The sequence below is a fragment of the Oncorhynchus tshawytscha genome, linkage group LG10 (genome assembly GCF_018296145.1).
Source record: "Oncorhynchus tshawytscha isolate Ot180627B linkage group LG10, Otsh_v2.0, whole genome shotgun sequence".
Lineage (NCBI taxonomy): Eukaryota > Metazoa > Chordata > Actinopteri > Salmoniformes > Salmonidae > Oncorhynchus > Oncorhynchus tshawytscha.
Genome location: NC_056438.1, coordinates 21,404,393 through 21,417,816, shown reverse-complemented (window position 1 = coordinate 21,417,816; position 13,424 = coordinate 21,404,393). Strand labels below are relative to the sequence as shown.

Below are 13,424 nucleotides of genomic sequence, written 5' to 3'. Positions count from 1 at the left end.
GCATCGCCAGTCTGCCCAGCGTCGTCAGTCTGCCCAGCGTCGTCAGTCTGCCCAGCGTCGTCAGTCTGCCCAGCGTCGTCAGTCTGCCCAGCGTCGTCAGTCTGCCCAGCGTCGTCAGTCTGCCCAGCGTCGTCAGTCTGCCCAGCGTCGTCAGTCTGCCCAGCACCGCCAGTCTGCCCAGCGCCGCCAGTCTGCCCAGCGCCGCCAGTCTGCCCAGCGCCGCCAGTCTGCCCAGCATCGCCAGTCTGCCCAGCGCCGCCAGTCTGCCCAGCACCGCCAGTCTGCCCAGCGCCGCCAGTCTGCCCAGCGCCGCCAGATCTGCCAGTCAACCAGACTCTTCCAGATCTGCCAGTCAACCAGACTCTTCCAGATCTGCCAGTCAACCAGACTCTTCCAGATCTGCCAGTCAGCCAGGATCTGCCAGTCAGCCAGGATCTGCTGAAACCACCAGCCAGCCAGGAGCTGGTAGATCTATCTACCTGCCTGAGCTTCCTCTCACTCCTGAGCTTCCTCTCACTCCTGAGCTTCCTCTCACTCCTGAGCTTCCTCTCACTCCTGAGCTTCCTCTCACTCCTGAGCTTCCTCTCACTCCTGAGCTTCCTCTCACTCCTGAGCTTCCTCTCACTCCTGAGCTTCCTCTCACTCCTGAGCTTCCTCTCACTCCTGAGCTTTCTCTCACTCCCGAGCTTCCCCTCAGTCCCGAGCTGCCTCGGTCCCGAGCTGTCCTTCAGTCCCGATCTGCTCCTCAGTCCAGTGGGGTTCTGGGTGGGGACTACTAGGCCATGGTCGGCGGCGAGGGTGGACTATCCAGGGACGAAGGGAGAGGGGACTAAGACATTAAAGGAGTGGGGTCCACGTCCCGCGCCGGAGCCGCCACCATGGACAGACGCCCACCCGGACACTCCCTATTGTTTTGAGGTGCGTTCGGGAGTCCGCACCTTAGGGGGGGGGTTCTGTCACGCCCTGGTCAAAGTATTTTGTGTTTATCTTTATGTATTTGGTCAGGCCAGGGTGTGGCATGGGGTTTTTGTAATTGTGGTGTGTTTGTCTTGGGGTTTTGGTGGTGGTATTGGGATTGTAGCTTAGTGGGTTGTCTAGCAAGGTCTATGGCTGTCTGGAGTGGTTCTCAATCAGAGGCAGGTGCTTATCGTTGTCTCTGATTGGGAACCATATTTAGGCAGCCATATTCTTTGAGTTTGTCGTGGGTGATTGTCCTTAGTGTCTTACTTGTACTCTCTGTTAGTTTGCACTAGAGAGGCTGTTTTCGGTTTTCATTACGTTTATTGTTTTGTAGTGTTTAGTGTTTAGTCGTGTTTAGTGTTTAGTCGTGTTTACGTTTTGTTTAATAAATATGGATCGCAATCGACACGCTGCAGTTTGGTCCGACTCTCCTTCATCACCACTAGAAAACCGTTACAATCGCAACCTTTACGTACATATCTACCTCAATGACCTCGTACCCCTGCACATCAACTCGGTACTGGTACCCCATGTATATAGGTATCATTACTAATTGTGTATTTATTCCTCATGGTATTATTTTTCTACTTTTTTATTCTTTTATTTTCTTCTTTTATATAATTTTTATTTATTTTTTCTTGTCCTCAGGGGTCCACCACCCTGAAGTGCCCCAAACCAACACACCCCACTCAACTTTAGGATCTTAGTTAAACAATTGGTTTTGTGTGTTAGGCCAAGACCAGAGTGGCAACCCACAGGACGGCAGACCCACAGGGCCAGGACTGAGCAGCCCAGCAGCTAGGAATTGCCTGAATAGATATTTCCCCTGACTTGGCCATGTTTTCAATACAGACTCCTTTATTCGTACTGTATTACACATAAGACATACCTTATGGAAGTCGCTCAGTATACCCTTAACATGGTAATAAAATTAAAGCTAGGGATGTATAACTTCACATTTTGGGATGATAACCAACCCTCCAATTAATGGCAATGCATTTGTTAGCCACTATAAATGCTTGGTTACACAGTTTCTTTGGATACAGTATCAACATTTCCAAGCAAAGAAAAACAGGGAGAAGGGAGAAGCTGTAGACATACTATGATAAAAGAACGTACTCTTTGCCAGAATTCATCCAGCCTTCACAAGAGCATAACAAATGAAAATATGTCCTCTTTTGTGTTTTACACAGTTTAGCAGCTCAGATAGCTGATGTTTAAAGTTAGTGAGGGAAATGTAAGTCTCCAGCTTCAGCGATATTTGCAATTCTGACTTGTAACTACTGTAGTTCTACCCATCAATTCAAGATGGGACGTTGCATCATCACATTGCTAATATACTGCAAAATTCACCTGAGTTCAGTAGACTGGTCTTCCCTGGCTGTCTGACCCTGCTGGTACACCAGTCACCATCTGATCAAGACATGGTGAGCATAGTGTTGTCTACTGACTGTGCACTAGAGGGCTGCATTCCAGCGGGATGCCACATGGCACTTCACATACTAAGAATTTGCTGCTTCAACTGCAGCCTTCCTCTCCTAGCTGGGCGTGAGAGTTCAAGTGCTTAGTGTGTGGTGTCATTGAAATAGAGCCGACTGCCTATGTGGGTGTAGAATCACGTTGCAGTTCACTTATATGAAATGAACTTAAATATGATTAGATTGTAGTTTACTACAGTGTCTATAAATAAATGTTGATAATGGAAAGAAGTGGAGGGTGCTTAATAACCAATGTGAGTCGAAGTGCAATCCAAAAATATAATCATCATTGAAAAGGAAAAGGCAAAACACGCACATAGGTTAGGCTACTATGGTGAGCGAGCGTTGCGCCTTTTCATTTTTAATAAGTATTCATTACCCCTTTATTTGTCTCTGCCTGCAAATTGTGCTCCTAAAAGGTAGGCTATATCTTATAGGTCTATGGAAAAAAGGAGCAAGTGTCACTGTCGTCATTCTTGCTGCTTCAAGTCATACCTGCGCGATCAGGCTATAGCCTGCATGGGCGGAAAAGCATGGGGCAGTTATCTTTCCAAGGAAATGCACTTCTTAAATAAGCCTATGATTAGGCTATAGTTTACTATAAGGCCTAAATATTGATCACCCATATTTCTCCATCGGAAAATCTTCCCACTCCTAAAAGGTAGGCTATAAAAAAATATTTCCAACTCTGGTATCTTCCAACTAAATCTAGCATATTGGCAATTTGGGGGTGGCAGGTAGCCTAGTGGTTAGAGCATGGGGCCAGTAACCAAAAGGTTGCTACATCGAATCCCTGAGCTGACAAGTAAAAATCTGTCATTCTACCCCTGAACAAGGCAGTTAACTCATTGTTTCCCGGTAGGCTGTCATTGTAAATAAGAATTTCTTCTTAATTGACTTGCATAGTTAAATAAAATTGTAATAAAAAATTCAGATAGCCTAATATAAGGGCCATGTGAGAATCTCTGGTAATTTAACCTATTTCTTAAGTTATTTTTGTGCATGTGTTATTGACTATAGGGTGCCAAATTGCTGAGACCATGGCTGACAAGTGAGCTGCATCACATACACTAACATTAACATTGCGGGACTGCAGTTGGGTTTGGGACCAGATCTTGCGGTAGCGGGTCGGAGTCAGACAGAAAGCCAGCAGGTGCTTGTCTGAAAATCAAGAAATCGGTCTGGCAGGAGCGGGATGAAGAAATAGGTTCCCCTACTATGCACCATGACAGTGAAGCCTATAACATTAAAGCTGTTAATTACTGTGTCAGTGTGAAAAGTAGGGAATTAGCTAGGGAAACTGACAGATCAATAACATTACATTGCCATACTGACTAAGAAAAACTCACATTGCACTGTAAAAACAATATCAATCTTCAATCGTTTGGCCGATGGTTTCATCATTTGATTCAGGTCTAGTGTGATTGAGGCAAAAATAGCTAATGTTAGCCAACTTTTGGCCAGGTCTCTTTCTAACACATTAACTGGCAAAATCTTGCCAAGTTCATTTACTTCTGAAAAAGGGCAAATCAAAGGCTATCAAACAATTCCATACAACAACAGCTGTTTGATAGTAATAATAGCCACCTCATATTGCTATCTGACAGATAACTAGAGGCTAGAGCTGACCTGACTGTGGTAGCTACTCGCTAGCGTAGCTTATTCATTCACCTCAGTCAAGAGGGGATGAAACATTAGCTAACATTACATGTCAGTTACAATACTAGCTCAGCACTGCGAATAAACACGACTTTTGTTTTTTTCTGTTAAGTTAAACAGCAGTTACCTTGCCAGCTACATAGATAAACTAAAGAGTAACTCGTTTCTGCTCTGCTTTCTTTTACAACTCGGTGAAAGAGTGCAACACATACACTCTGAACTATGCTCAATGCTCCCATGCTTTGCCTTTACACAGCCTGACAGCCCGCTCTGTGGTGTCCATGCTCCTAAATCCGGTTCTAAATCCGGTCCTAAATCAAAAGACTGAACACTCCACACAGCCTACCCCACCACTCTGAGGCATCCACATGGTCCTAAAGCACAAAGTCATTATTTGTGTATCACATTGTAATGACAAAACTGGGAGGGACAAAAATGCAATTTCAGAAAGTATTTTATGCATTCTATGACCGCCCGTCCTCCCGTCCCCAGTGAAAGTTGTGCCCCTGCCCATCATGAGGATGCTACAACCTAGCCTATGAATGAAAGTTTACAATGTAGGTACACACAGGTCGAGACAACATTTTGAGTTGACAGACAGTGACAGATGGACACAGTGACACATTCAATACCGCCTTGTACACTTCCTGCCTGCATCTAGCTGATCTAGGGTGCAATCATCAGTACAACAGTTGCAAACTAGAGTTTCTATTGGACAAATTCAGGTATGTTTATCCCTGTTTCGTTGCATTTACTTCCGTTTAACAAATGTTTAACAAAGCAGTATAGCACTTACATTAGGTAATTTGACGTAGAGATCAATACAGTATGCTCAATCAAACACAATCCCTGATTTTCAGTGTGATGTTAGATGACTAGAGCCATGGACCTATTCAATAACAATGTCATAGGAGGGCATTCAAACTATCTTGTCCTTTGAGTGTAAATCCTGAAGGGTAGATCACAAAAATAAAACTAATGTATTGTATTTGCTGTGTTTGTCATGTTTTTTTAGATGTTTTTAGTGAGGTGAAGTGACTGATAGAAGCCCTAGTGGATGACAGTGTCATAGCATGCATGTTCAAAACCAGGTCACAAATTTGAGTCTCTTAGACAACAGCAGCTGCAGTGATATAGACTGAGGGAAACCGTGCTTCAAAAATCAGTGCTCAATTTGTACATATCTAATTTATGAGACTCTACATCTAGGACAATTCTGGGACTCTGAACTGTAAAAGATACACGTAAAGACCACCGCGTTAACAAAAATGATGCGGTCCAGTTCGACCAATCACCTGTAACTCCATTGTTGAAGTGTTGTCTACATGGGTGGACTCTTTCCACTTAAGACCCAAGTTGTGAAGAGCTGACAACTTTAAAGATGATCGCACTGTGTCTGATATTTCCACTTCTCGTAGAGATGGGTAAGTCCATCTTATACATTTTACATTTCTTGATTTGGAGACACAAAGTATCCCATTATTGTTCTACGGACACTACGACCATCCAAAGTTGTATTTAAGGTATGTAACAGCTAATATATTTTTATGTTCTCTAATTCATGGAGTAGCTGGGACTGAATCCTCATCCATCAGTCAGGAGATTGGTCTCATGTCAGCCAACGTTGGAGACGCAGCGGTTTTGGTCTGCTTCAACAAAGGCGAGGTGGGAGTAATGTTCTCCTGGTACAAGCACACTTTTGAAAATATTCCTCAGCTCATCTCGACCATCTATAAGTATGACAGGAATGCAACATTTTACCAGGAGTTCAAGAATAACCCTCGCTTCTCAGTGGAAGGTGGCCAAGGGAAAAATAATCTAATGATCGCAGACGTGGAACTCTCTGATTCAGGCACATACTACTGTGGAAGTTCTTATGGAAACAATTTGGAATTTGGAAAAGGAGTCATTCTCATCATAAAAGGTAAAGAGAAAGTCATTATTATTATTATTTACTTTTTGTAAATCCGAATTTACAGATATACAGTGAAAATATGAGGTATTCTCAGATGAGATCTTAATTGAATAAATGTGGAGTTACAACACTTGCCACAGGGATACTCTGGAGAGATTAAATTGGTTTATTGGCCTTCTTGTCAGGATCAGATTCCAGAAATATGACTATGCTTCAGCAGCCTGTGTCTGGGTCAATCCAGCCAGGAGATTCTGTGACTTTGAACTGTACAATACACACAGAGACCTGTGCAGGAGAACACAGTGTCTATTGGTTCAGACATGACTCACGAGAATCCCGATCAGGAGTCATTTACACCCATGGAGACAGGAGTGATCAGTGTGAGAAGAGCCCTGAGGCTGGGTCTCCTACACAGAGCTGTGTCTACAACCTCCCCAAGAAGAACCTCAGCCTCTCTGATGCTGGGACTTACTACTGTGCTGTGGCCTCATGTGGGGAGATACTGTTTGGGAACGGGACCAAGCTGGATATTGTCCGTAAGTGATAATTCTGATATTCTTTCATGGTGCTGTGAAGAAACTCAATGTCTGGTGGAGCAAAATGTCCTGAATCTCCTCTATCACTCTCTGAATTTCTACAGATGGTTGTAAGGAGGACCGTGTTCTCTTGGTGTACTGTCTGGGTGCAGCGTTGGGTCTGTGTTTCATCATCATCATTGTCCTTGGTTGTGTGTTGTATAAGATCAGCAGTAGAGAATGTGAACAGTGCAGAGGTAAGTTTTATCAATGTGCAATATGCTGAAACTGTTGGTACAGGGAACATGACATGTTTTTCATAAAACTTGACTAATTAATTGTTTGATGATGTTGATGCGGATGTAATTGAAGTTGATGATAACGATGTTATTGATGATGATGATGATGATGATGATGATGGATGATGATGATGTTGTTTTTGTTGATGATGGTGATGATGATGATGATGACGATAATGTTTGATTAAAAGGGGCGCCCCCTCAGCCAAGTACTCCGGAGGTCCCCAGTCATAACCAGGTACACACACCTTGTTTTGTTGAGCTGTTGCTGAATCAATGTTTTTTTTTATTGAATCAAAATATGAAAATATACACTTTAATTGTTTTGCTTCACCATTAATGTTTTAGTCTAATACCAAATATTTGGAATGTATTGTTGTTATTCCTCTCAGGATCAAGATGTTGACACAATCCATTACGCCGCTCTGAACGTCGTCCGCAAGAAAGTGAAGGCCGGGAGACAGAGGAGCGCCATGGGGAGAGACACTGTTTACTCTGGGGTGAGACGCCAAAACATGGACTGAAATATAGACTTTTGCTCTTTAATAACTTGCATTGACATTGTGTTTTCTACACTATATGTATTAACTATGGCTTTTCATTGTGTGTTAAAATTTTATTCTGTCAATCTCTTTAACATAAATACTGTTGTGCATTTTAGATCCAATAAAACATGAAACTGCTTTCATTTTGAGATATTGCTTGATTTGCATTCATGTTTTTCTCTGTCCTTGAATTTCACAAACAGATTCAGTTTACAACAATCATTTTAGGCTTATGGTCAATAGAACGCTATTTTTGGTTGCATAACGCACTGTAAATATGCATCTATTGACTGATGTTTTAGTTTGTCTCAAACTCTTGTTTTAGCTGTAGCCTAAAAACATCTGTGGTGTTCTGAATACCCTAAATAGATTTAACACTCAGCTAAACTGATCTCTAACCCCCAGCAATGACTTTCAGTCCTCACCACGTGCTCTCTGCAAAAACCTTTGTCTGAGTGTGCCAGAGCGCAGAATAACTGACGGATTTACGAATGCTCAACACCCGATAAATATGGCTAGTGTCAGTAAACGTTGGCAAAAAAAGAATAATTAAATTGTTGTTAGCAGCACAGTTGCAGTCACCAACATTCTGGATAACATAAAAACGCACGTACATACCCCAACCAGAAGCCATGGATTACAGACAACATCCACACTGAGCTAAAGGGTAGAGCTGCGTCTTTCAAGGAGCGGGACTCTGACCTGGAAGCTTATAAGATATCCCGTTATGCCCTCCGACGAATCATCAAACAGGCAAAGTGTCAATACAGGACTAAGATCTAATCGTACTACACATTTACAATGCTCGTTGGATGTGGCAGGGCTTGCAAACTATTACCGACTACAAAGGGAAGCACAGCCGAGAGCTGCTCAGTGATATGAGCCGACCAGATGAGCTAAATGACCTCTATGCTTGCTTCGAGGCAAGTAACACTGAAACATGCATGAAAGCATCAGCTGTTCCGGACGACTGTGTGATCATGCTCTCCGCAGACGATGAGTGTAAGACTTTTAAACAGGTCAACATTCACAAGGCCGCTGGGCCAGACGGATCACCAGGATGTGTACTCCGAGCATGTGCTGACCAACTGGCAAGTGTCTTCACTGACATTTTCAACTCTCCCTGTCTGAGGTGATGTTACGAATCCCTTTTGGCCCGACAGTCTAGGGGGGATGGTAATGAGACACGTAACATAACTCATGCAAATTATAATTGTGACAAAGTAAAAGTGTGAACGAAATAACCACGACAACTGAAATTATACCGTCAAACTCAGGGTTTATTTGTAAACACACGGTAATGGGGGGAGCAGGAAAAGGGGCTGAGCTGGACCCAAGGAAAGAAACAATAAGCATCCAAAACACCCCTAAGCTAGACTAGCCTACTTTAACAACAGCTAACTAACTAACCAAAAATACAGTGGGTGGTCCGCCCAGTTCTAACTAGTGTTTTTAACAAAGTCTACCTACGGGTAGTGTATGCCCATGGGCGACTTGTCTTGGTTTCCCCTTTTCCCACCAGCAATCAAACACAAACACCATAACCAAAAACAATTCTCACAGGAGATGACAAAGTGATTTGGAGGTGCTCAAACAAAAGAGAGGTTTAAGACACAAAGAGAGAGTGAAACACAGAGATCTACATACATGGCATTTACAGAGAGATTGAGCTCTAGAGCAAACAACTGATGGGGTTTTTAAACCAAGGGAAAGGAACTGTGATAGGGTAGGAAACAAGAGGAGGTCTGTCTTCTGATTGATGATTGATTGTTGTCTGATTGGGGAGTGATGATTTTCACCTGTGAGGGGAGAAGGAAAGAAAAGAAACACACACAGGATACTTGTATCCGTAACAGGTGATAATACCAACATGTTTCATGCAGACCACCATAGTCCCTGTGCCCAAGAACACTAAGGTATCCTGCCTAAATGACTACCGACCCATAGTACTCACGTCTGTAGCCATGAAGAGCTTTGAAAGGCTGGTCATGGCTCACAATAACACCATTATCCCAGAAACCCTAGACCCACTCCAATTTGAATACTGCCCCAACAGATCCACAGATGGTGCAATCGCTATTGCACTACACACTGCCCTTTCACACCTGGACAAAAGGAACACTTACGTGAGAATGCTGTTCATTGACTACAGCTCAGCGTTCAACACCATAGTGCCCTCAAAGCTCATAACTAAGCTAAGGACCCTGGGACTGAACACCTCCCTCTGCACCTGGACCCTGGACTTCCTGTAGGGCCACCCCCAGGTGGTAAGGGTAGGTAACAACACATCCGCCACGCTGATCCTCAACACGGGGGCCCCTCAGGGGTGCGTGCTCAGTCCCCTTCTGTACTCCCTGTTCACTCATGACTGCACAGCCAGGCACGACTCCAACACCATCATTAAGTTTGCCGAGTAGTAGTAGGCCTGATCACTGACAACGACGAGACGGACTATAGGGAGGAGGTCAGAGACATAACCGTGTGGTGCAAGGACAACGACCCCTCCCTCAACGTGATCAAGACAAAGGACTCATTTGTCTGCATGTTGAAAGAGTGGATTACTGAAATCAATGGCGCCAACTAAACTGACTTTTTGGGATATAAAGAAGGATTTTATCGAACAACATGACCATTCATGTAGCTGGGACCCTTGGGATTGTAAACAGAGGAAGATCTTCAAAGGTAAGGGATTTATTTAATCTCTATTTGGGATTTTGTGAAGCCTGTGCTGGTTGGAAAATATGTCGATGTGGGGCGCTGCCTTCAGATAATCGCATGATATGCTTTCGCCGTAAAGCCTTTTTGAAATCGGACAACGCCGTTGGCTTAACAAGAAGTTAAGCTTTTAAATCATTGAAAATGAGAATTTGTTCTTAACTGACTTGCCTAGTTAAATAAAGGTAAAATAAAAAAATCTAGACTAGATGATGCTGTATCACACATGAGACAACATCTGGTGAAATTGCAGGGTGCAATTCAAATAAATATTCGTAATATTAAACATTCATGAACAAACGAGTACTCGTTAATATTACGAATATTTATTTGAATTGCACCCTGCAATTTCACCAGATGTTGTCTCATGTGTGATACAGCATCATCTAGTCTAGATTTTTTTATTTTACCTTTATTTAACTAGGCAAGTCAATTAAGAACAAATTCTCATTTTCAATGATGGCCTAGGAACAGTGGGTTAACTGCCTGTTCAGGGGCAGAACGACAGATTTGTGCCTTGTCAGCTTGGAGTTTTGAACTTGCAACCTTCCGGTTACTAGTCCAACACTCTAACCACTAGGCTACCCTGGGCTCAGGGGAAGGGGCCTGTTTATGATGATGTCATGGGAGAACTTTCAGTACATTCTCAATCAGACATGTCTTGTGCAGCACACAACTATTGCAGGTTCCTCTGTCAGAAGGAGACCAATAGAGGAGGATCCTCCTTCTGATAGATGGCTTCCTATAAGAACCACACTAACAGGAGAGAAAAATAGAGTGGATCAAATGTGCCATGTATTGGTTGGAAAGTTGACTGGTTGACTGGTGTCCAATCAGACATGCACTCTTAGGTGTTACACATCAGTCAGTGCATGTTTCTGTGAAGGATATACAGGGAAAGAGACTGACATACAATAGACTTGTTTCATGCTGTTGGTGTTTTCCCATATGCTCTCTGCTACCCCCCTTCACCTTTATACTGTACATGACAAGACATGTTCTAGACACAATAGACCTTCTGCTGGTCATCTGGAGTATTGTAACTGTTGAATGACCAGCTGGACAAAATCACATTTGTTTTCTTTCAAATACTTAAGTTACACTTGTATCAGAGGCCGATACATAAGCTTATTAAATATCAGTGATACTACCAAGAGCAATGTGCGGTTTCCGTTTTCCTTCACACTTGTATCAAAGAATATGTGTATTACAAAGACAAAGCATTACAGAGACATAATACACTATAAGGGACATGCACAGTGCAGTGGCACTACTGAGCTTAATTAAAGGATATAGGCTAACATTTAATAAAATGACAGCAAAGCTGTCATCAAGGCAAAGGGTGGCTATTTCTGAAATGCTAAATATATAATATATTTTGATTTGTTTAAACACTTGTTTTGTAACTCCATTATTCCATATGTGTTATTTCATAGTTTTGATGTCTTCACTATTATTCTACAATGTAGAAAACAGTAAAAATAAAGGAAAACCCTTGAATGAGTAGGTGTTCTAAAACTTTTGACCAGTATTGTATATCTCTGATCCATTTAACATTTTACAACCAGGCCTGGTGATAGTAAATCATCTGTGATGTAGTGTGATTATCACTTGCTATTGTCCATCTAGTTTGATGACCTCTGTTGATTGGTTGAATCAGGCTGTTGGACAAATGCCTTTACTCATGGCATCATCACTTCACACCAATCAATATAGTTATTATACAACAACTTTATCAAGGACTTCCCTGGAAACTAAACATCTGAGTGTGAAGAGAGGAGTTGACAGCTATAACCTGACCATCTCCAAGACAGTCAGGGGACGAAGTTAAATTTGGAGAAGGAACTGTTTTAATTGTCAAAGGTAACTTAACTTCCTTCCCTAATTATGGATTTTCATTTTGCACCATGAAATTCAAAATAAACATTAGGATTTGGTGTTAAATGAATACAGCAGGAAAATGTAATTTACACACCATGATCTTACTCACTCTCTTTAGATTCAGGGTCCAACCACATGTCTGTGCTCCAGCAGCCTATGTCTGAGTCAGTTCAGCCAGGAGACTCTGTGACTCTGAACTGTACGATACACACTGAGACCTGTGCAGGAGAACAGAGTGTCTATTGGTTCAGACATGGCTCAGGAGGATCCCATCCAGGAATCATTTACACCCATGGAGACAGGAGTGATCAGTGTGAGAAGAGCCCTGAGGCTGGGTCTCCTACACAGAGCTGTGTCTACAACCTCCCCAAGAGGAACCTCAGCCTCTCTGATGCTGGGACGTACTACTGTGCTGTGGCCTCATGTGGGGAGATACTGTTTGGGAACGGGACCAAGCTGGATGTTGAAGGTAGACTACATTTCCTAATCCATATGCTATTTTAAAAAGACAGACATTGCAGTTAATGATTGATTCGCTGTATCGACTACTGCCCATAGCACTATGTTGGAGTGGTACAGTATATTTTATTGTTTCAGATTGTGAGTTTGATCCACAGATGAGAATCCTGGTCCTCTCCATCATAAGAACTGGGGTTCTCCGTTGCTGTCTGACCATCATCTACCTCACCAGGAAATAGATAAAGCTAAGGACAGTGTCAATAGACTAGAAATGGGTTTTGGAGTAAAGTCAGAGATACTGTATCATCGCTATGCATTGCAAATGATGATTAATTGAGATTGCTTAGTTGCTCGTATTGCATTTGAAAAGTATTAGCCTGCAACTTCTAATTCAATTGAGCATCATCATGCTTCCTTATACTGTATGTCTTAATTGATTGAACTGCTCTCCTGAAATCCCTGTATACAGAATGTGCCCTCTTTTTTCATTAATACATATCTTCCTTCTCTTGTGTTCTGTACATACAGTATGTCTGTATGAATGTGTATGCAGAGGGCTTCTGCAGACACAACCTACTGTTACCATGCTAAACCCACCCACGCAACATTCACTCAGTGAGCTGTTCACCAGTACCTGAACACTGGTCTACTGTGACATCAAGATGCTTTGCTTTGCTTTGGAAAGGCCTGGTTGACCTTTCCTTCACTACATAGTTTCAGCAGGATGTCTATGTGGTGTCAGTGTGTTTTCTCTCATGTTTACATTGTTGATCACGACCATAACAATTAGAAACACATTCCACTGACATACTTCATGCTACATAGCCTCTATCTATCACATGGGCCAGTTTCCCAGACACAGATTATGCCTAGTCCTGGACAAAAATGACATGTTCATTCTTGAACTACAATATATTTTTTTTACAGTTTATAATATAATTTGTATCAATGTTTACAGCTAAGAGGCCTACCCACCCAGGTCAACCTGGTCTCATAGA

At 42.7% G+C, this 13,424-nt stretch overlaps 1 protein-coding gene and 1 pseudogene across 1 annotated transcript; both read left to right on the top strand.

The window, feature by feature from the left end:
• The first annotated feature begins 4,685 nt into the window (after positions 1–4,685).
• LOC112261041 lies at positions 4,686–7,428 on the top strand. Its single transcript, XM_024436398.2, has 6 exons — positions 4,686–5,521; positions 5,668–6,021; positions 6,198–6,548; positions 6,653–6,784; positions 7,018–7,064; positions 7,219–7,428. The coding sequence occupies exons 1-6, from the start codon at positions 5,479–5,481 to the stop codon at positions 7,348–7,350; spliced, it is 1,059 nt and encodes a 352-aa protein (XP_024292166.1). The 5' UTR covers positions 4,686–5,478; the 3' UTR covers positions 7,351–7,428.
• A 923-nt stretch (positions 7,429–8,351) lies between these two features.
• On the top strand, positions 8,352–12,665 carry LOC112260998 (annotated as a pseudogene).
• The last annotated feature ends 759 nt before the right edge of the window (positions 12,666–13,424 follow it).

Excerpts from the sequence above, each read along its gene's own strand:
- LOC112261041 (XM_024436398.2), top strand. The coding sequence starts at position 5,479 with ATGATCGCACTGTGTCTGATATTTCCACTTCTCGTAGAGATGG. Across the intron at positions 5,522-5,667 it reads TCCACTTCTCGTAGAGATGG|CTGGGACTGAATCCTCATCC; the intron begins GTAAGTCCATCT and ends TTCATGGAGTAG. Across the intron at positions 7,065-7,218 it reads AGGTCCCCAGTCATAACCAG|GATCAAGATGTTGACACAAT; the intron begins GTACACACACCT and ends TATTCCTCTCAG.